This window comes from Venturia canescens, chromosome 9 (assembly GCF_019457755.1).
Source record: "Venturia canescens isolate UGA chromosome 9, ASM1945775v1, whole genome shotgun sequence".
In the NCBI taxonomy this organism is placed as follows: Eukaryota; Metazoa; Arthropoda; class Insecta; order Hymenoptera; family Ichneumonidae; genus Venturia; species Venturia canescens.
Window position 1 is genome coordinate 12,852,698 of NC_057429.1, and position 22,455 is coordinate 12,875,152.

Here is a 22,455-nt window from a genome sequence, read left to right on the forward strand (position 1 = left end):
CATTAGTTTTTCAACGTTTCAAGAACTTGGCTCGTTTTTTATCGCGCTTTTCTCATCGCGCTGACGACTGACTGACTATTTTGTATAATTGAGACTTTGTAGGAAACGAAGAAATTCGAAAAGTCTCGAGCAAGCCTCGATTTCATTGATTTTTGAACAGCTCTGTAGTACGCCTGTGCCGGTGTGCTTGCACACGTATTATTGTACATATATTAAAATATACTTGACGCACCGGTTTTCGTTCGATGCCACGCTGTCTAGTCGAGCCCCGAGCCTCTCCACCTCAAACTCGATCCACGTGAAATAGTCTTTCCATCCGTGGCATGTTTCATGCCTCGATCTTTCTCGCTCCAGTGCACCTTCTGCTCATTCATCTATTCATGAATCTCGGCATTTTCTTACTCTCCATAAGTATATTTTCCCCGAGACTCAGACTCCTTCGTAGACTATGAAACATTAATCCTCGCCGAGAGTATCAATCGTATATGGGGGAGACCCGAGAATTCCCTTACATTTTCAAGCTCGTACGGCGTGTGCAGTGGAAGAATAAAAAAGTGTCGAAAGGCTCGTATCAATTCGGAATCGGCTGAAATCCTCTCACAAATTGGTCCCCTCGAGTAAAAGCATTGGTAAATACGAGTTTTTATAATTCCCTGATTTTCGATGCGTCTCTCTCTCTCTCTCTCTCGTTGAATTTTTCAATACAAACTAATTCAAGGTGTATACCGACCCATCGAACTACAATGTTGCTTTTTTATCGTCACCTCTTCGCCATCCTCTTAGTTTTCCGTTCGCTTAAGATGCTGCGGCGTGTCGTCGCACAAATCGAGATTTCTCGCTAAGATTAAAAGGAACGAGAGCCTCTCGAGCGAGGCCTCACCTGCGCGCACGATTATGCACGATATGTGTAAGGGAACGATTGTACACTGCGGCTCGCTCCTTACACACGATATGATAATGCATCCGGTCTATCTCGATATGCCCACATTTGTATACTCCAACCGATAACATCGAAGAACACATTTTTCATATCATCTGCTGGATAAGAATCGTAGTGAATGGAGTCAAGTCATGAACAAGTTTTGAGGACTCTCGCGGAGCTTTCGCTTCCTCGTGGAGAAAGTCATTTGAAAAATCATTTCGTTTTTATTTTTTTTTTTTTTCTTCTTCTTCTTTTTCAATATCTCCAAAGACTTTCGGCAGCAAAAATTCTAGAAGGAAACGATTTATTGGAACTTTCACACTTTCTTCAGTCAAAATGTAGGAAAAACGATTTTTTTTTTGCATTTCAACGAATTCATTGAGTGGTTTGATGAAACGTTTGTTTCCATAAGAACTTTAGTCGCGGAGGAGCGGCGTCGGGCTGTAATTTTTTTTCGAATATTTGTCGGTCCTCGCGGACACTAAACTTCGATCGAGTCCGACGATAATCCAAGGCTGACCGAACGAGTCTTTTACTACTGGTGCGACACGCAGCGTTGGACAAACGCCGACGAAAACTAAGCCAACCGGAACGGGCTTTGAAAATCTGTAGCTATGAAAAAAGTTGCTTTCGTAATCGATGCTAAAATCGCAGCTATTTTTAGTCAATGCATTTCGATTCGGTTCGTCATTTTTTATGAAGGACAGCAATTGAAAGGAAAATTGTATCGAAAACGTCCGCCGCAATAACAGGAGCAATTTTTCGTCGTTTAATCTGGCAGTTACCCAACAATTTTTAATTATTCCTTAGGCCGAGTAAATTTCAAAGAAAATAGCGTGAGAATCACAGTAGCGTTTTAATCGAGGTAGGAATATAGACGAGTACGAGCGTACGCGCGAGATGCATTCGCTCGTGCTGAAGTTGTTAAAATGTAGGCTCTCGTTGGATACGCCGCAGAAAAGAGCGGCGTTACGCGTGAAAGGATATGAGCGGTGGCTGCTCCTCGCGAGAGTGCTCAAGAAAATAGAGATGGAGGGATAGTGCTCGTGTACGAATGCAGCTAACGCGCTTAGTATGTTAGCATCATCATGAGATTAGGTGCCAAGCGGTCTGCCTTTCCCGCGTTCCTATCCCCGCATGTATGAGGCATTTCATGTGAAAGTTTCCTTTCGAAATTCTCCTCCCGTTTCTCCACTGCTGCGAATATTTATCAATTTTTCATGAGAATAACGACGGAAATTTCGATTATTCCTTTCCGAACTTGTCAGCTTACGATTAAAGTGCGTGAATAATCCGGGAATATAAATCGTGGCTTATCTCACTTGACGAATGTTGCAAGATTTTTTATTTATCCTCATTTCACAATCAAATATTCTCCTCTAGTTCGATAAATATAATGCGAGGAACGGGGCGAGATACGAAGATTTTTTTCAATACCGCAGATCGATGAGCCGTTGCGCCGAGCGACTGGGGCCCTCGACCCATTCGGGGCTTCTAATCATATTCCCAAACGCGATTTTTACCAGAGACTCTTACCATCCGTGTATTATTCCTGAATGGCTGCGTGCTATTTTTGTATCTACAGAGACGCTTTGAGAGACACGTGTGATCGTACGCGCATGGATAAAATTAAAAAGAAAAGAAAAAAAAAAAGGCAAAGAAGAAAAAAGAAAACAGCGAAGAGTTCTAAGAAAACGACGAAAGAAAAAGAAATCGAGAGACTAAATCAAGTGGCTGGGCTCCCCCGAGCTCGAGGCACACATCCCGAACGATGAATACGCACACTCACAATCCACTCAGTTGCCATACGTTTGATTAGCCTCGCTGAATACACTTACAGATTGAAATTACTATCATTTCCTGAAGATGAGCTCCGATTTTAGCCTACCAAAGTGTCGCGTCTATGTTTGAGAATAAAAGTAAGGAATAACACAAATTTAGCCAGACCTCCCTTTATTCAGTCAAGACGAATTGATTGGTCCTCACTGACGTCAAATAAAAAATCTGCTTCGAATACGAGCGACACTAAATTCTTATATTCAAATCACTTTATATTGAATGTCAAATCCCACATGCGCCGCACCAATTTTTATTGCTTTCCCTCGGTCGCGATGTCTTCTCGACATACTAATTTTCATCTTACACGCAAGACACCATTTTTTTGCGTCAGACTGACGCCTTCCGCGAAGAACGTTTTTGGCACGAAATACTTCCGGATATAACATTGAATTGTACTCTCGAATTAACAACGCGCGGAATGAAAAAAAAAAAGACCTTCGGTTCTCCGTTTCCTTGAATCTCGTTTTTCCCACGTTCGACGCGACGATAGTTTAACGACTTCTTAGCTGCTCCCATTATTTTGCTTGTTAACAACTCGCTCTCCGGCTCGTTTCAACTTCCTCGTTCACTAACAATTTGCAATCGCGATATTTGTTTCGTAAGATTACGAACTTGTGCCGCTTTGTTTTTAGTTTTTTTTTTTTTTAATTTTTTTTCTTCTTTTCGTCGACGTCCGCAGTTATGACTCGCGAGGAAATAACCAATTTCGCGTACTTTTTCTATTCTCTGGTGCAACGGCGAGCTCATTTTTCATCAGATTATTAAAATAAATTATCATTATTTATGTTGCGATTCAACGTCGATGAGGAAAACAATTTTTCACAAACAGCTCCCAATTTTCACGAGCTTACTGTTGTATAACTATGAGATCTCGATAAGAGTTTATAACGAAATAAATGAAACCGCCTTTTCGCATTCGTACGCGCTCGCGCGCTTACGATCTCGCTCGTAAACGAGTCATTGAAACGTTGCTCCTTTTGCTCCTTTGCACTTTGCCCCGTTTCCAACATTCTCGATCGTTTTCAGTGCGTTCTCTCCGATAATTCTGCCCGATTTACGTCAGTCGTGACTCACCATTACGTCCTATATGCAAACGGACTCGCCAAGACTCGATCATTTTTGCTCCTCGCGAGCCTCTTTTATTTAATTCCGCGAACTAAGATCGTAGATATTTCATCCTGGTGGATAGTTTAACATATTTTAGTCCGAGCAGAGCGATTGCTCACGCCGGTTTCGCGGAGACGACTCCGCCTCTCAAAACAGAATAATTAATTGATGCCAAGTTGAATTGACTGTATATTTACATATCTAACGGCTGATTAAGATCAGCATTATAAATGTTCTTCATTGAATGTCGAGTCTGAATTAATTATGTTTTGATCTAAAGATAGATTTATCATAAGGTAAGGTTTTCGGGCTTCGGCATTGTAATTCAAAATGCTTTTCGAATTTTTATGCCAAATAAATAAAATATGCAATACATTTGAATTTAATTTTCTTACGAAATGTTTTTTTTTCTTCTTCTCTCTTTTTTTTTTTTTTTTTTTTCATTTTCGTTCTGCGCGGTACGTTTATACCTGATAAACGCGCACGTACGTTTTATACTTATTATTCACTAACGTCGTGCTCTCTCAATTGAGCAATGACGTCAAAATATAGCTAAAACGATGTAGTATCTCGATCAATTTCTTATCGTAGTTACGGAAGGGCTGAGCTTCGATTAATAATGTTGTTAGGAATGAAAGAAAAAAAAAAAAACAGACACGATGAGCGACGACGGATACGTATTCCTTGACTCGGCACATTGGCTTCTATATTTGAGCAAGGCGAACAAGTCACTCGTCTAAATGCCATTTTTCAATTACAATTCTCATCGCTACCATTGTTCTCGTATTTTTTTCATCTTGGAAGACGAACGCGATAAAATGAGATGCTAAATGATTCCTACGCAGGAGCGACCTGATTGTTTGTATTACAACGAGGAATCATCGCGACTCGAGAACCGAAATGAGAGTCGAATCAAACTCTGAGAATAAGCGTCTCCCTTAGCTCAACAGGTTTTCCCCCTGAAATCGATTCGTTCCAAAAATAGGCAACGAATCAACGACGATTATTTTTTTTCGAGCTTCTAAAGTTGTGATTCATTATTGAATCGAGATGAGTAACTCGACTCCGACGTTGAAACCGATTACAAAATATTCGTTCTAATTCACGGAAAGCTGACGAGAAGCAACGATGATGATGATGCAATGTTTCCAAAAAACTTTGAATCGAATTGAATTGTTTCGCTCGTCAAGAAAGTCGCGTGGTGTCGGTGCTTGTAACTTTCGAAAAAAAAAATAAAAAAAAAACATAAAAAGTCGCTCGAAGCTTCGAAAAGGACACGCAACAAAATAACGGACAAGGCCAATAATAAACGCGGTTCGAAGAACATTGTGCACATGATTGATAACGTTCTCAATTAGACCGAGGTCACGAGCCTCGTAAAAATTTATTTTTCCTCATGTCGTCCCACCGTTTTATAGACAACGGAAGTAACGAGTTCTACGCGACACAACAAAATTCTGTGTTTTATCTGGAATAATTGACGTTCCTTTATTGATGCTTCGTATTGATTTCTGACAGAATTGGCCCAATAGAAAGCGCGGGGAATGAAACGCACGCTAGAAACTTGCAAGCTTCTCGACATTAGTCATTGGAACTTTCTCAAATTCCTCAATTAATCTATTCCCGGCGAATGTAAATGTTTTAACGCGATTGATCTTTTTATAAATTCGTAGGCTGGCACGAAGCATCGGAGAATATGGACGAGGGAGCAGCGAGCGTTGCTCTTAGCTACGCGAATAATTTCGAGGGGTGCGGGGCCTCGGGATTCAACATCTGCGCTGATTTGATACTGACTCACGGATCTCTGCTTAATGTAAAGGTTACGAGCACTCCGGAAATTGATGATTTTATCGAAAATATGACAGCAGGCGAAGTGAGAAGTGTGCCGATGAGTCTGCGAGAGAATTTAAAAGTTCGCGTTTACCGTCAGCGAGAAGCTGCGAGCAAAATCGATAAAGAAAATAGAAAAATGTCGACGAGGTTTTGCGAAAAATCGGTGGAGAATTCGAGCCTAGAAATCGTCGAGGCTGAAGGTTCCGTTATAGCGGCCTGGAAATGCCCGCTTTTGGATAACACTTTTCGGGAAGTTTTGAGCGGTTGGAGCTTCGATAAAACTCGAAAAAATGAGAGATCGTTACTTCCCATTTTCGTAATTGTACAACTGGATCGAAAAAATCGTCCGAATATTTCCCTTGAAAAAGAGGCCTCGAGGGCTCGAAGAGCTCTCAACCGTTTCGTCGAGCGCATCGACCATCCGCTGATGAATCCACCGCGTGGTGCCAGCCTCGAAATACTATCGACTCCTTTTGGAAATCCCGTTTTTATTAATTCCGCATCACGCGGTGTCGTTAGCAACGTATTTGGAGATGACGGATGTATTATGCTAACAGACGCAAATGCCGTCCCGGGCTCCGAGGGAGCTCCCATCTACGTCATTCAGACCGAGTAAGTCGTTCAAATTATTCATTGACCACCGAACCAGAAACATCGATTCATCATTAAAGACTTTTTTTCAGTCGGACTCTTCGTCGTCAGGATTTTATGGCTCGTGAAATGAATCGATGTTTTCAATTTTTTTTACAATTAAGGCTGGGGGGCGAGGTGGGACACACCTCTGAAGAATCGATAAATCGTTTCACCCACTTTAAAATTGCTGTTAATTTATGATTATTTACGAAAAAATCACTCTCCATACTTCTTTATTGTACATCAAAATTGCTCATTATTTCTGCCACCGGAATTTTCGAGCCACATGTAAAATAATATACGAGTTTATCTCGAGCATGCTATGGATATTTCGATCCGCACTTGGCTATTTATTGAAAGTATTTATTGATTATGTACTCTGTTAAAAAATTTTTTTTCAAACAAGTAACTTTTTTTTAATGCAAATAAATGAATTATTTGTATATTATCTAGTAATTCATTATTGTTTCCATGTAAATATGTTTTTGACATAAATTTAATATTTTTATGAAAACAAATATAAATTTCTTAAAAATAATGGACCGTTAATAGACGAGATTGCACGTTCACTACAAACAATGCGTCAATTTAATTCGGCTGACTAAATAAAAATTTCGACAGAGCTTTCGAATTTTTGCAGCCAAAGTATGTTTTGTTCGAAATGAAAAAAATGTACAATCTTAATTTATAAAGTAATTTCTTTCTTCTTCCTGGAATACAAATTTTTTCGATTAAAGTTTTTTATTTTTATACCGAAGAGTAATGTGATTGCTGGAATAAAAGTCAATTACTTGTTTCAAGTACGTTGCGTTTTTCCAATGGAAAATATTGCATATTTCTCATGAGTAATTTCCATGTATGTCATCAAAATAAAATATTGCCACCAAAAATATTATTTATTTACCACGAAAATATATTATTTGCTATTGGCAGCAATTCTGTATTTAATTTAAATAACGGTATTTAGTTTCAAGAACCTTTATTATAACGACTAATCAATAACTGCCAAAAAAATGATTTATTGGACGTAAAATATTTTTTTATCCAACCCAAATGAAAATATTTTAGTAGCCAATGAATTTCCCTCAAATAATTCGAATTACTTGGAAAAAGAATTTTTTTTTAACAGTGTAACAAGTTTATTTTTTGGTATTTCATCAGGAATAAAAAAAGCTGTATATGCGGAATGGTGATTGCCCCGTTGAGTTGGTGCCGCGGTGAATGGGTCGATTACACATTCGCCGCTAATTTACTTCCTTGCTTACGATCTTTGTTGCGATCAAGATGCCTCGATCGATACGTCGATGAGCCCAAATCGAGAATCGCTGGTACTACTAATTTTTATCACCTACGACGAGCTTTTATCATTTTCATTTTTGAGATAACAATTTAAAAAACAATTGAATAATTTCAACATCGATTAGTAGGCACATAAAAAATTCGCAAACACGCAAACTCGGTGATTTTTTAATTGATCGATCGAAATAAAAAATTAACGTTAACTTGAATCTTTCAATGACCCCGTAAAACGCGATAAGATCGCCAATTAAATTTTTCTACTGATTTTATAGTGAATATATTCAATTGTATTATTTTGATGAAATTCTAATAAAAGTTCACATCAATGACAATAAAATACTTCGTTTAAAAGTTTGAAATGCTTTGTGTGCTTCTCACTCTCAAAACACCAAAAAATTTACTGTAATTTTTAACAACTTTTCGAAAAGAAAAAAAAATTACATGGCAAAACGGGGTACCTCTCGAAAATTTATGAAATATCTTTGTTAATGCAACACTCCAAACCCATTGTTGCACCTTCGATGCTTCTTTTAAGAATTAGTCAAGCTATAAGAGTATAAAAATAGAAAGAACTTTTGGAATAAAATGAAAAAAAGTAAAGATATAAAAAAAGGAAGAAACTGAATAATAATTTAACTTGACAATTTTTGAAAAAATCGAAGGAATTGAAAGAAGGAGAAAAAAGTTTTCGTAATTCTTTCATTACCTCGCTCTGCCTCGGTCTCTCCTACTTGAATTCGACGTTAAATCACGAGCTTTGATTTTGCTAAAGAATTATTGAAAAAGTTAACGCGATAAACAAGGCAAAAGCTGCCCTCGTATAGTTTTATCTTTATCGCGATTTCGATGCAAACTAACAAGGCATTTTCAGATTTGGTAGATCAGAGTTTGGTGTTGGTCAGATGCGGAGGTTCTTGGGGCACCGGTATAATATTCGACGCTGGAACTGGGACGATAATCACATGCTCTCACGTCGTTCGGAAGGTGAGGGTCTTTGGGCGCGACGAGGAAGAGGCTCTCCGCTGAAACTAAATATAGAAGTGATACTTTTGTCACTGAATTCCTCTTAATAAACGGAGCGTTGATATGATATAAACACAAATACACGAGGACATCGGTTTATACGGTTCCAGGCGCCGGAGAGTCGGATCAAGGTCGTCCTTCGTCGTGGCGACGATTCGGTAGCCTCAGGGTCATCACCGACGTCGTCGTCGTCGTCGTCGTCGTCGTCGTGGGCGAAATTGCTTTATCGTACGGCCGAAGAAGAGCCTTACGATGTCGCGGTACTGAAGCTCGATCCACGAGATATCGAACCCATGCTGAGATCCATCAAGATCGCTACACGTCAATCCGCTTTTCGAGGTCAGTGACGAATAGGCTTGAACCATTCGATTCGACTTATAATCCTCTCTTGTAATCGTTCGTTTATAACTTCTATTTTATTGTACTGAATACTTAAAATTATGATTGAAGGGACGATGACAAGCACGAACTCTAAGACAGAAAACCTAAATGTACGTTTTTTTTTCAATTCACTTAAAGCCAAAAAAAACCATTGTCAAAAGCCGGATTTTCAAAATTTTTCGATAGTTTTTTTTTAATTTTTTTTTTTTTAATTTTTATCAAATGTTGCTTTTTTGGGTGCCCAAAGCTTGGATTGAATAATTATTATATCGAAATATAAATTGAAGGAAATATATTTTTTTGCCCAATTTGCGTGAAAATGATATTCAATTTGATGAAAAAAATACAATTTTTTATATCGTTTTTCAAATGGCGAAACATTTTTTGAAATTGGCGGCAACAAATTCTGGTTTCTAATGTTGGAGAATTGAGGATTGAAGAAAGAATAGCCAGTGAATTGTTTCGTTCTTGGTTCTGCCTTATTCAGGTGAATTAGTCGCGAGTGCCGGATTCCCGTTTTTCTCATCGCGTTTTCCAACAATAACGCGCGGCAACGTGTCCGCAATAAGCGATTGTATGTTACGTACAACCTGCTGCGTTCAAAGTGGATCAAGCGGCGGTCCGATAGTCCGATGGTCCAACGGTGAAATGTTGGGAATGGTTGTGTGCAACGCGATCGCGAAAAACGAGACAAAACTCTATCCTCGTCTCAACATGGCCGTTCCCGTCTCCATACTCGAGCCTCCGATTAGCGAATATCTCAGAACTGGCGGTGCGTATAATTGTTGAATTTTTTTTTTTTCACTTTTACACGATTCCAACGTTCTTATCGCTAAACTTGTTCAAATATTTCTCATTTGACGCAGCTTCGTCCAGTGGGAGCTCGCACTTTGCTTGAAATTCTTTTTTTTTTTAGTTCAAGAAAAATGTTAACTCGTAAATTCTTTTGAATTTCTAGGTTCTTTACTTCTGTATCGACACACTTTTTCCTAATGAAAAAAATTTCGTTTACTAAAGTGAACGAATAAAACGAAATTTCATTTTATAACGCGTTTTTGCCACTTTTTAATCCAACCGGCGGAGAGAAAAATTGAGAACACAAGTTTTATTTGTTACAGAAGTCAAAGCTCTGGACGCTCTCGGGAATCAAGATCTCGGAGTTAAAAGAACATGGAATTTTTATCGATTGCCGTCTTCAAAAATCTGAGAGAACAGCAAACATCCCGTCAAAATGAAAAGGACGGAGTATAAAAAAGCTGATTCCTTTATTAAAGTTCTTCAAGTGTACTCGGTCACACAATCAAGAAACAAAAATTCCATTTCTGGGAGGCAGCCCCAAGAGTTGGTCCAAAATAATAATATAAAATTTGATTATCCTCGTTTCGAATCCATTCAAATTCGAATGGCCACACAAACTTTTTTGGTGTAACATTAAAAGATTTTTTAATAGATTGAAAATATATGTGGAATCCTGTCGTCGTCAAAGTAAGTTCAGAATTGCAAATAGACGAGGATACACGAATATTCCATTAGCGTTGGTAAATCAATCATTCGTCATCCGCACAACCGAAAGGTTTTCGCTCGAAAAATCTTTCGTTAAGAATGCGCGAGCATTAGAAGTTCTTTTTAAAAGATAAATCTTGTTCTCTATAAAAGGACAACTTGGAATCCCTGGGTTATCACTAAACGTCGATTGCGCAAGCTTGCGTAAGCTTACCGGCGATTTTGATCGTTCGCATGTATCTAGAATAGAAAGGGTATCGTTAATAATTAAACTCGTTCGCGATTATAAACAAAGCGTCATTTCGTTTATCCCTTTACGTTTTATTTTCGCTTTTCACTATCGAAACTCGACAGTTGCATATCGCGTTATCATATTCGTTAGTGTTTCTCACATTATTGCTATTGACACTGGCAATATTTAAATATTTATTTATAAATTACAAAATTCGCGTTTCAACGACGCCGCTTCTCCCCGTTACGCTTGTGTAAAATATTTCAAATAAGACGTCGATGACAAATGCTTTAGTTTTCTTCGCTCGATTTTTCGATACACTGACAATGAGATTCGATATCGTATACGAAAAATTGTTTTCTTTCCTTTTATATGAAAACTTACGTATTTACAACGTTCTTTTCGGAAGTTTATATCCAAGACGATGCGCTATTACGAATGCAGACTCATTGTCACTTCGACGAACTTTTCAGTCGCGGTTGCGGAGCCAAATAATACACGGAAAAAATGGTACTCCATTTTTTGATTCTCCTCATTCAATCTTTTCGCTTTTTCCCACGAATTGAATGGATAAAAAACAATCAATTTTGTAGATCTTGGCAACGTTCGCTGGGGGACACTTTGAACTGACATTTATTTTCATTGCTTTTTTTAAAACGACATTTCTTTGGCTCAAATTGGTCAATTTTATCTCATCGTCGATGATTTTCAAAGTTTTTATTCTCTCCAATGGATTGCACATCGTTTGAGAACAAACTCACAATTGCGCTTGAAACAAAAACCAGGAAAATGCACGACTGGAGGGGCAAATTCGACAAAAAAATTTGCAGAAAACACAGCCACGAAAGAAGCAGCGGAAATACATGAAAAATGGGCATTCGAGAAGTGGGGCTTGAATATTTTTCAGTAAATCGGCTCCACTTTCACGCTTTATCACAAATTTGACGAAGTAGCAGTAGCCCCATAGACATTGGTACATATAAAGTGTCCCTTTGAGAGCAATACGATTTTTTTTAAGTTAAAAAACGAGTTGTTGATATTTTTTAAAAAACTCTCCATTTTCCTCAAAAATCTGATTTGTTCAATTTTCAAACGAATTAACTTATACTTCTTTCTATGGACGAAAACATGTTTTTTTTTACACTCCAATAAACGCGATGCAAGGTGAGGCAACAACTAGTATAATGCCGAGTGTCTTCAGCATTCAAAAACTTGCAATACTCGTAATATTTCCATACAGTGCTCCATATATTCTAATGCTCCAAGGAAAGTATAATTTTTCATAACGACGAACGAAAACTCAATGAGTTTTGAATACCCGAGGAGTTTTCATAAAAAAAAAAAAAAAAAAAAAAAAATTCTATCAACACGAAAATTTCGAAAATACTCCAACAGCACAAGTTGTTGCACCACCTCTCATTTCAATTTTTGAATGTTTTCGTTTGCTCATTAAGTCAATAGCAGTACGAAAAAAGTCATGGATTTCTCAAGCAATTGCTATTCCATTTTTGCCTTCTTGTCGCCAAACGATTAATTTTAATTACGTGACAATGTATTCTCAAGAGACGTTTGTTGTAAGATAAGTTTCTTTCGATTCTTCTTCTTTGGTGAGCTTTTTTTTCAATTTTATTCTCCGGAATGAAATGCCTACTATTTTCCCACAGTGTATCGCTGTCCTATTGTTTTCTCTTTTCTTTTCAATTCACATTATTTCAAACTTACAGAGTGTTTCGATACATAATTAATGGATAAATATTAATTAACGTGACTGTACATCATCTCGTTACTGTATTATGTACACGGTGGATGGAGTTGAATATTTTTTACTCTGCTTCTTCTATTCTCCTTTGCCGTCCTTCTGCTCCTCCGTAAAGTTTGTTTCACATTTCCAATTTGTCATAGCTTTCGGTAAGATTAATCGAGTTTTTGAAAAACTTGGAATTTTTCATCACTTTTAATTCTTGCATATTCTGCCATCGACCTCGATAACGAAGCGAGCATTTATTTCCTCTTGCTTTGTGATTTATTCCATGGAAAAGTAGGAAAATAACGAGGGATGAAAAATGATGGACAGTTCAGTGATCTATCGTCGATTTTTTTCTTTTCTTTTTTCGATGCTTCAGCCAATACTTCGAACGGTGCAAAAACTTTCGTCTAGGAAATTCTTCTTCCGTTTTATTTTTCGAACCTTAATACTAATCGACGTGTGGTAGTCTCTCGAAGGACGGAAGAATTATTTTATGAGGCACTTCACTATTTTCATTTCGTAACTCTGACCTCCTTTGATTTGGACAAATTTTTAAATTCTGTTCACTCGAAAATTTTGAGTATTGAAAAAATCATTTTTAAATAATCTCCATTGTGTAAGTACTTGAAAATTCTGAGATCCGCATTCGCGACATTTCCTATAAAAAATTCTGCAGCTTTCTTGTGGAGAAAAATCTCAAAATTTACGCTTCTCGTAATCGCCCTTTTGGGATCTTCGTGCACATGTTTTTTTCATAGAGATCACAATTTCAGAGAACAACGATGCACTTCGACTAAAATTAAAGATTTTGGCCTCTTGATTTCAAAGATACACCGATACAAAGTTGAATAACTAGGGAACGAGGAGAATGTTGTTACTCTCCTCAAACTCTAATTTCTGTTTTTCTTCGATAATTGGGTCAAGTATTTACACATTTCAATTGTTTTCATATATAAAAATCTTAAAAATGCTGAAAAACTCCATTTACGTAAATCTTGGAAGAAAATTAAATTTCTCTCGCACGAAAAAGTGAACAATTTTTTACAGATTGGAGTTGCGATTTTTCTTGCTCAGAAAAACATTGAAAAAATTGCACGAATCAAGAGAAGTCAGGCATTGAAAATGAAAATGTCACGCGAAGTGCCATTACGATACGGAGATATCGTCGTAAGTTTCGTGTTCGTAATTTCTATTAAAATATACAAAACGAATGTAGTAAAACAATAATAATGAAAACTCTCAGCACTTGAATTTATTACAAGAAAGAAACTTACGAGTTACCTGAGCCGCGTTCGAACCGCGTTATCGTTCATCGATTTTATTTTTATGTTTATTACATCGATTCTCACATACCCAGTCGCGTTTATCGACTCAACAGACCGCTTTTTTCTCTTTCCATTCGTACTTTTGTAATAATAAATATGAAACGTTCTCACGAGTTGTAATATCCAACCTGCGACGCGTTACGTAATGTAGTGGAATTACAGTCACAGCGTAGCAGCGACTAGAAATCGTTCGATGAAACACCTTATCGAATGCCAATGATCTCTCTCAATCATGAATTATGTATTGATAATATCGATCTTACAATAATATTTTCATGAAAATATTATGCGAAAAGTGCGTTGCTTGAATTAAGTAATGCTCCCAATTCATATTATGATTATAAATTTTGATGGAGTTTCAGGTTTTCATATTTTCATTCCGATTCACTTCGACAGTAATCGATTAGCCAATATATGAGTATTTTCTCTCAAAAAACGAAAAAAATTATTCATGAAATTGGTCTTGAAGTTTGCATCGCATCGAGTAACCAAAATTTCTTGATTATTTTTCACTCAAGTGCCAAAATGCGCACTGACGAGGAGTAAAACGGAAATTCATTTTTGCAATTCAAACAGCCGCAATAAAACAACTTTGTCCACTCAAAAATATTTCGTATCATTGCCTTAAAGGGACAGTTCGATTCCCTGCTTTCCAATGATTCAAACTGAAAATGGAAATCAAAGTTTCGTGCGAAACTTCAAAAGTTACAGTAGCTCGGCCGTTCGATAAAGTACGGTGATCTCTTTACTTTTTTTAGGAGGCGAAATTTTCAATTATTTCATTTACAATTTTGAGTTTTTAACACGGTGGTACCCTATGGGAGAACTCACAATAATATTAATTGTGAAAAAATTGTACAGTGTTCGAGTTTTGGAAAAGTTTACATCGTCAAGAAAATTTATCACAGATTCCGTTTCTTTAAAAAAAAAAACATTACCTCACGGAGCTTTTAAGAAAGAAAACATTAAAAAAATTTAGTTTTTGACGTGTCGAAAGCGGATGTCAGTCATTACGTTGGACTACTGGTAACAGCTGATTGAACTTCGAGAAAATTCGGGAATCACGGGCATTTCATCAAATTTATTTTTGAGACGGATTCACGTGTTTTCATTCGTCTAGTAGCTTCGCCTTTTTTTGAATGCATTGACCATTCCTTTTTTTCGGTGCCATTACGCCGATGTAAACTTTCTTTCGCACAGTAAAAATGTTCACTAGGTCATGTGTATTTGAAGTGTCGGACTCAATCATTAACTAGTCAAGTTGAAGAATAAATTTTATCTTTTATGATATTTTTAAAGCATTTTATTACATTCTTGTGATAAAAATATTCTCAATGCAAGTGTTTATTAATTTTATTAATAATTTAGACTTGAAATTAATCAACATAAAGTAGTTGAAAACTTGATGAGTCATAGAGAGGTCGAACTCAAGAACTCAAGAAACTCAAGTAAAATATCTGCGTTCGGAATAGTGAAAAATACTGAAAACCAAAGAAAACGGTTGTCATTAGGGAATGTTTTATACCAACAATTTTTTCGCGCAACGCACATTTCGAAATATATTTGATACAAAATATTACATCGGGACACTTTCTGTACGAAATTTATCTCGAAGAGTATTTTCGAGGTTTGTTCAGTTGTGTACTGGCAGTTTAGAGACTGAAAAATTGTTTTTTTTTTTTGTTCGAACTGTCGTGTACCGAATCGAACCTGCGACATTGTAAATTTGTGTAACGATCCAACTTCGATCTTATGTCCGACGTTGACCAAACGTTGGAACGAAGGTCATGATAGTGTTAAACACTTTGAATATTTGTGTCTTTTTTTTTTGTTTTTTCATTAATGGACTGGGAAGTACTTTTAAAAAAAGTGATATTCCGCAAATCTTCGGTTCTCTAAATATATACAAATGCACTTATACATTGACATAAAATGTATGCTCGTAACCCGCTGTTCGCGAGTATCGTAAAGCTCTGTTTAATTTTGTTCTCACTCGTCCTTAAAAACGAAAAAAATCGTTTTCACTCTTTGTTTCTTCGATTATCGTAATACTGAGTTTCCTGAGCAAACGAAACTCATGATCGAAGAAAATAAAAAAATGAAGAAAAAATGTAGGAAAACGAAACTGGAACGAATGTTCAAGGAATCGCTTATTGCTGATAGCCATTGGCCTGGGTGTGTGCATCTTGACTGTCTATACTGTAACCAGTAATGCTATCTGGGCTCTGTAGAGAAGCCGCGTAAAGCGGGTTGACCGGTGTTGCATTGGTGTCGAATTGTGTTGAGTCATAGACACTGTGATTCTGGAAAACAAAACATCATTCCGCTTTCGCTTTTCCAACGTAGATCCAAGCAAATCAGAAGTATCATTGATTTTCATTAAAGCCTTCGTTCTTCGTGAGTGTACATGAGTTATTCCATTGGACTCTCAATTTTTCAATTTCGGAAAGAAAAGTGAGCAAACCGTTCGTATGAAAAAATTGAGTACTTTAAAATATAAATATTTTCATTCTTCGTCGATGACATTGAGCTTTTTTCCCAATTTGCGATTAACGTCGTCCCTGAATGGAATATCTCATGTATAGCGGAGAAAAAGCATTTTTCATGGCTGCTACATAAAAATATAAATTTTTGTAAGATATTTGACACGTCACTTTAGTCAATCGCGGGAACAGTCCTAAAAAAATACTTGCAACGTTTGGGGATCTGAGATTGAGGATCCCAAGATAAAGTTTCATTTCGATCAAGTTCGTTTACCTTCCAAAAAAACTGAATTGCATTAATGATTTTTTTAACGATGAAAAAAAACTCCGGATGACTATTTAACAAATGAAATTTCTTGCACTCGTCACTCTCCGTCCGATGATTTTGACCACTTATTTTTTTACGAAAATTCGAATATAGTAATTCTTCGCTAAATATTTTATGTAAAAAAATGATTGAAAAAAAATTTCCACAGTTCGACAGCCATCTATGAGTTGTGATAAATAAGAGGTCAATGTTTTTGACAAGTTCATATTATTCGACGACTAAATTGGCGATATACGACTAAAGTGACGATAAATATCGAACCGATGAGCAAATCGCTGTACAGAAGCACTACACCACGCAACCAAGCGGAATCTCGCGCACGCATAACAAACATTTGATAAAAAATAAAACGGTGCTATACAGATTTACGAGGCTCACGAACAACTTGTTTCTCGAGTACATCGCATATCATCACCGGGGCCGAAGCATCGATCGGGTCTTACCAAAATGGACGAAGGTCAAAGGTGAGGAAGAAGAGGACTTTCGGTATCAGATATTTATAGGTGAATCGTCGTGGAATACGTAAAAATTTGTAAAGTACTTTGATAACTGGTACGTCATTTAGCGAAGGTAGTAAAACGACGTGGAGCAAGAATTTACACGAAGTAAAATAAAAAATATAATGTCGTTGCCTCTCCGATCACTTCAACGCGAGCAAACAACGCATTTGATAAATCTTTTCATCCCTCGTTTCAAACAATAAATAGAACAGGATTCTCGTTAGTAGGTAAACAATAAAAGAAATAATATGAAACCAGTTTAGAAACGTGTGTGAATAAATAAAAACAAAGTGCTTTTCTTAACAATCACCCGTTTTTAATTCGAGAGAGCCACACTAGGCATGCTAATAATATATGTACAGATAAGGATTAAAGCTCGCGCGATGATATTCATACTCTCTTAAGTAATTCAATACGTTTTTTTTTTCTTTTGGTTGTTGCTGTTTTTTCCACTTGTTTTTCAATCATGATTTTTTGAATATTTAATCGATCATAATAAGAGTTCGTGTATATGCGTGTGCGCTACCAGACTAGTTTTCTCGTATCATCGGGTCTATCGTTTGAGAATTGTGACGCTTCATGATCGTTTCTCAACGTATGCCAAACGGTCATTCAGAGATTCAAACTGAGTGAAAAAATTTCACATTACAGAAACATTAATGATTTTTGTTACTAATTTTATTACTCGAAATTAAGAATACGGTACTGACTCGTGTTACTGAGAATATTAAAAGTTCATGCCAAATATGAATCGAGATTTGGTCAAACGTCAAAAAAAAATGTTTGAATTTTCTTTTAACGAACAGTATTTTGTTGGTGTCAATTTTTTGGTTGGAACTTTTGGAATCTTTCAACGACCATGGCACGCAAACAATCTCGAATCAGATTCCTCAAACCTAAGAACCCAATTTTGTTATTTCTTTTCCATCTCGTATTTTCTATGGCTGGAAAAATACGAGAAGAAAACAACGAGAACAAATTCGTATCGGTTTAAAAGCTAGCGGAGACCGAACGAGATTTATACTCGTTTGAAGCAGTTATCGTGCCAATCTAACTTGGAATTAAAAAATTTTCATTGATCAAGCTCAGAGTTAATCGATCGGCCCTAGAGTTAAAACGTTTCGAAACATTTGCCTTCTGCACGAAATCAAATCTATGAATTATTGATTTGGTTATTTCGATATTGTCGGTAACTGGGTCAATTACGGTTTCGGAAATATGAATGTATTAGAAGAAACGATGATCGCTCTTCCCGAAATATTATTGTTGAAGGAGAGACGTTGAACTTGAAAAAATATGCTTACAATGCTTGTTTCGATTTCGAAATAATAAATTCGAGCGTACAAGGTTAAATAAAATTCTGAACAACGTTACGGTGACATTGAAGCACGATAACTACCTTAAGAGGTCTTCCTGATACGTAGAATAAAAGAAAAATGGCTGTCCGCAAACTATGTACGTTTTCGTAAAGTGTTTTTCGTCGTAACGCTCAATTAAGTTATGTATATTTACAATATATCGTAAGAGATGGTTGATAATTAATCAGGGGAGCGGGGAGTTTGAGGATCGTCGTTGCTTGCGTTTTTTTTCAGGGGACTGCGGTAGTTGGGAGATTTGAGGGATTGCAAGTAGTCACCGAGACCGCCCGATTCCGTGAATTTGTCGTCATCGCGTTCACGAGATTTTCGCGGACTATCGCGACTCGTTCCACCGATTTTCGTCTCGACGTCGATCGAGGACGACGCAGCTGCAACGTCGCCTCGATTTTTCGCGGTTCTGATATGTTTCGCGGCGGATAGTTCTATGAAATTTTCCATTTTCAAATCGTACTCGGAGCTCGAAGATCGTTGCGGATCGATGGATTCACGAATATTGGTGTTTAGGATGTTTTCCAAGCAGGACTCGAGCGGCGGTGAAATGCTTTGATCTCTCAAACTTTTTTCACCCGTCGCAACACTGTCTTGCATCGAAGTATTTGCGATTGTGCTTGTTATCTCCGCGCCAATCGTATCGGAGAACAAATTAGCACGACTGTTGTTCTCGTTTGGTTTGTAAATGAAATTACTCGCGGTGTTCGGTGACATGATCAAATTAGCGATACTACCGGAGGCGGAAAATTTAGCGGACTTGGAAACTTCTGCATTCCAGCTCGGTTTTTTGTAACTCAAATCCGGTGTGCTTTTTTGCGAATCGATGAAATTTTCACGTTCGATCATCGCGTTTTTTCCAAGCTCGGGTGTACTTTTTTGCGTTTTTATGCGGATACTCAAAAGATTTCTCGCGTTTGGTGATGTCCCATAAAGCGTCAATTGAGAACTCGAGCGGCTCGTACTCGCGATCTTTGGATCTCGACGGGATGTCAAGGAGTACAAGGACGTTTTTTGCTTCGAGGCGGATGGCTTTGATGCGAACGATTCATAAAGGGGCATGTGAATAGACGGTGTATGGACCTGATAAATGTAATCGCTGTCCGTTCTCAACGATGAAAAACTCTGCTGATGAGGCAGCGACACCGTGTCTTCATCCATCCCGTCGTCCACCTGAGCCTTGTACGAAAATTGTATCGACGGCTGTGAGATTCTGCAATTGTTTTTGTTTATTTTTAGTCAATGCGAAAACACGAATAAACCTGAGCTAACGGTGGGTAGCCGACTTTTAGGCTTTTTGGAAAAATGAAGCTCAACACTCTACGATATTATATTTATTATTTGATTAACTAATTCACTCTCGATTCGTCATAACAATATTTGCAGGAAATGACTTTTGTTGGTATTTCTAAATTTTGAGTTTCCCAAAGTTGTTTGAGGCTAGCCTTCAAGTATTTTTTTGCGAGATAAAGAATTAGCTTTGATAATTGGTTGAACATTGAACACAACTTACCCAAAAAATTCCGATAAGAATGTATGATAAACCAGTGGCGTAAACAGGGTCAAATAAATAGCTGCGGTAAGATCAACGACGCACAATCCTGCAGGATTTTGTGTATAATTGAGAAGGCCAGCGCCGATTGATTGTACAAGATTCAGGCTTGCCAGAGCACCGGCATAAATGTAGAAACTTTTTTTTGCTGAAAAAACCGAAGTTTTGCACAATCTTTGGTTATTTCATCGACATTTCTTGGCATTTTTTTGCTCTAACAACCATGTTAATTTTTAAATAAGTACTTTGCATTTGCTTGAGTATAAAACTTACTCGGGAGAGTTAGTCTGTCTCGCAATCTTGTTCTTGGAAGTATTAATATAAAGATGTATATCTAAAAATTAAAAAAATGTTAGTCGAGCAATTAGCGTTTTCAGTTCGAATTGTCAAACGTTAATTTCATAAGCATGTACGTACCACTGTAAAAACGAGACTGCTGCAAAACCAAAACATCATTCCTCCGTGACCAAAAACATAAAAGTCCCTGCTAGGAATGTGGAATGTGTCATCTGGTAATATCAACTCCAACGTTCCTTGAGTTATTGTAAATACAAGAGCTATGAGCGAAGTTGCCACAAGGACCCTTCTTATACTTGATTGACTATCGAGGTGTCCTGAATACAAATAAAGATTGTTTCATTTGATAAATACTTGATTTAATTTGAAAAATGAAATGTCAATTTGATGTTTTTCAAAAATTATCATGCACTCAAATGGAATAGTATCTCACCAAAGGCTAAGCCAAATATGACAACACTCATTTCCGTTGAGAGAAGAAAAAATCTCACTGTGACCCAAAGCACTTTATCTGCTTTACCACCCACACTCGCTGCTGCGTTTACCGTCATTGCAACAATGCACCTTACCACCGATATCACTACATTACATATTACAAGTCCATAAAATGCTAAAAATATGGGACTACTGGTGGCTCTGAGTTTAAGCCTGGCTCGATTGAATCTTACGATTATGAAGAGTAGAAATAATAAATTGGGCACCAGTATCACTACATCCCATATTCGGACTCTGCAATTAATAAAAATAACATATCATCATTAAAACTCTAATAATCAAATCATATAAACACTAATGGTTGATGTATCAGAAATTCATTTTCACATCGATACTGAATGGAAACTGCCTGTCTAATCAATTGCCTTTGAAAAAATATAAATTGAAACTGTCAAACTAATTGCTCAGACCCAATGTGACCCAAGAGCATGACAGTTAGGTATTATATATATAGTTGTATATTGATATTGATACAAAGAAATTAACTGATGTTGCTGACCTTGAGTCCTGAATTTCTTTGTACAAAACAAGCTTGCAAAAATGATCGTCGTCCTCCATTGTCCAGGTGATATTAGGATTGTCGGTAGTACTGATATCCACAGTTTTCACCCAACCTTCCGACACTGTCTTCAATTCTCCCTCTCCATACATAATTATTTTTTACTGCGATAAAGACAATTCCTCTTCTCAGCCGACTTTCATAGTTTCACATCTTTCCTAAATCGTAATTGAAACAGAATAATAAGAATATAATATTAGAATAATAAAACCAGTGTATGACAACATTTTTGTAAAAAAAAATGTCAGAAATCTCTTTATTGTTTGCGAGAACGATCGAGATACTAAAAAAAGGACAAGTCTTATTGGATATCACTGCATGATTTCAATCAAAACGAATATTATTGTCTGCAGGCCGCAATTCACGAGAATAATGAATCATTTGACACTCGACCGCGTAACGTAATAACAAACATAACCTCTCTATGCTTATAGTGAGAGAAAATAATAAAAATTGAATATAAAGTACGCTCAATCGACAATGTGAATAGATCAACAGCTTCTTTAAGAAAAGACATTGAGGCTATTTTGTTGTATCTGTCAAAACCTGGCTTGCGCAAAATAGGCTTCGAGAATGAGTCCTTACCCCCACCTCCTAGTTGTTTAATGATGTTACCTCAATTAGATTAAATACACTGGTTAATTCACTTACAGAATGCCCACGAAACGAGCATTTCTTTCATTTGCAAAGCTTTTGTATCTTTTCGTTCACGACTTGGCTTCACAAAACTTTGCGTCTCTCTCGTACAACATATACACACGACGCACGCACTTTCCGACTCTTTCTATCCTTTCTACGTTGCGACGTTACGTACTTGCAATAATTCCGAACTTTTGGCGTATTCTGTATTTTCTGTCTCTTTAAAAGTTAACAACACAAAGACAGTCGGGACAGTGGTAAAAGTGAAAGACGCACGCGCGTACTGACAACACAAGAAACTGATGGATTTGACGTCCCGAAATACGGTGTATCATTGTTCATTTCGATTCTCATTCATTTTGACGTTTCCTCCATTGATTTACACTTGTTA

The 22,455-nt window shown here is 37.1% G+C and overlaps 2 protein-coding genes across 10 annotated transcripts in view; one reads left to right on the forward strand and one right to left on the reverse strand.

Moving 5' to 3' along the window:
• The window catches only part of LOC122416375 (peroxisomal leader peptide-processing protease), a 56,939-nt gene extending 46,444 nt beyond the window's left edge, over positions 1–10,495 (forward strand). For all 6 annotated transcript variants that reach the window (XM_043429268.1, XM_043429263.1, XM_043429264.1 and 3 more), the window contains 6 exons: positions 5,542–6,313; positions 7,496–7,662; positions 8,505–8,617; positions 8,767–8,995; positions 9,525–9,809; positions 10,156–10,495. In XM_043429268.1, coding sequence (XP_043285203.1) covers positions 5,565–6,313; positions 7,496–7,662; positions 8,505–8,617; positions 8,767–8,995; positions 9,525–9,809; positions 10,156–10,244 — 1,632 coding nt within the window. In that variant the 5' untranslated portion in view covers positions 5,542–5,564 and the 3' untranslated portion in view covers positions 10,245–10,495. The remainder of the gene's footprint in view (positions 1–5,541; positions 6,314–7,495; positions 7,663–8,504; positions 8,618–8,766; positions 8,996–9,524; positions 9,810–10,155) is intronic.
• A 345-nt stretch (positions 10,496–10,840) lies between these two features.
• LOC122416374 (transmembrane protein adipocyte-associated 1 homolog) lies at positions 10,841–22,210 on the reverse strand. Of its 4 annotated transcripts, XM_043429262.1 has the most exons (8): positions 22,011–22,144; positions 21,366–21,583; positions 20,805–21,100; positions 20,492–20,688; positions 20,348–20,408; positions 20,036–20,222; positions 19,606–19,735; positions 10,841–16,147 (listed from the first exon to the last, which is right to left on the reverse strand). In XM_043429262.1, the coding sequence occupies exons 2-8, from the start codon at positions 21,515–21,517 to the stop codon at positions 15,995–15,997; spliced, it is 1,176 nt and encodes a 391-aa protein (XP_043285197.1). In that variant the 5' UTR covers positions 21,518–21,583; positions 22,011–22,144; the 3' UTR covers positions 10,841–15,994. The 4 variants fall into 4 exon arrangements, with proteins under 4 accessions (XP_043285197.1, XP_043285194.1, XP_043285193.1 ...); XM_043429259.1 differs by lacking the exon at positions 10,841–16,147 and having other exon boundaries at positions 17,450–19,735; positions 22,077–22,210; XM_043429258.1 differs by lacking the exon at positions 10,841–16,147 and having other exon boundaries at positions 17,450–19,735.
• Positions 22,211–22,455: the final 245 nt, after the last annotated feature.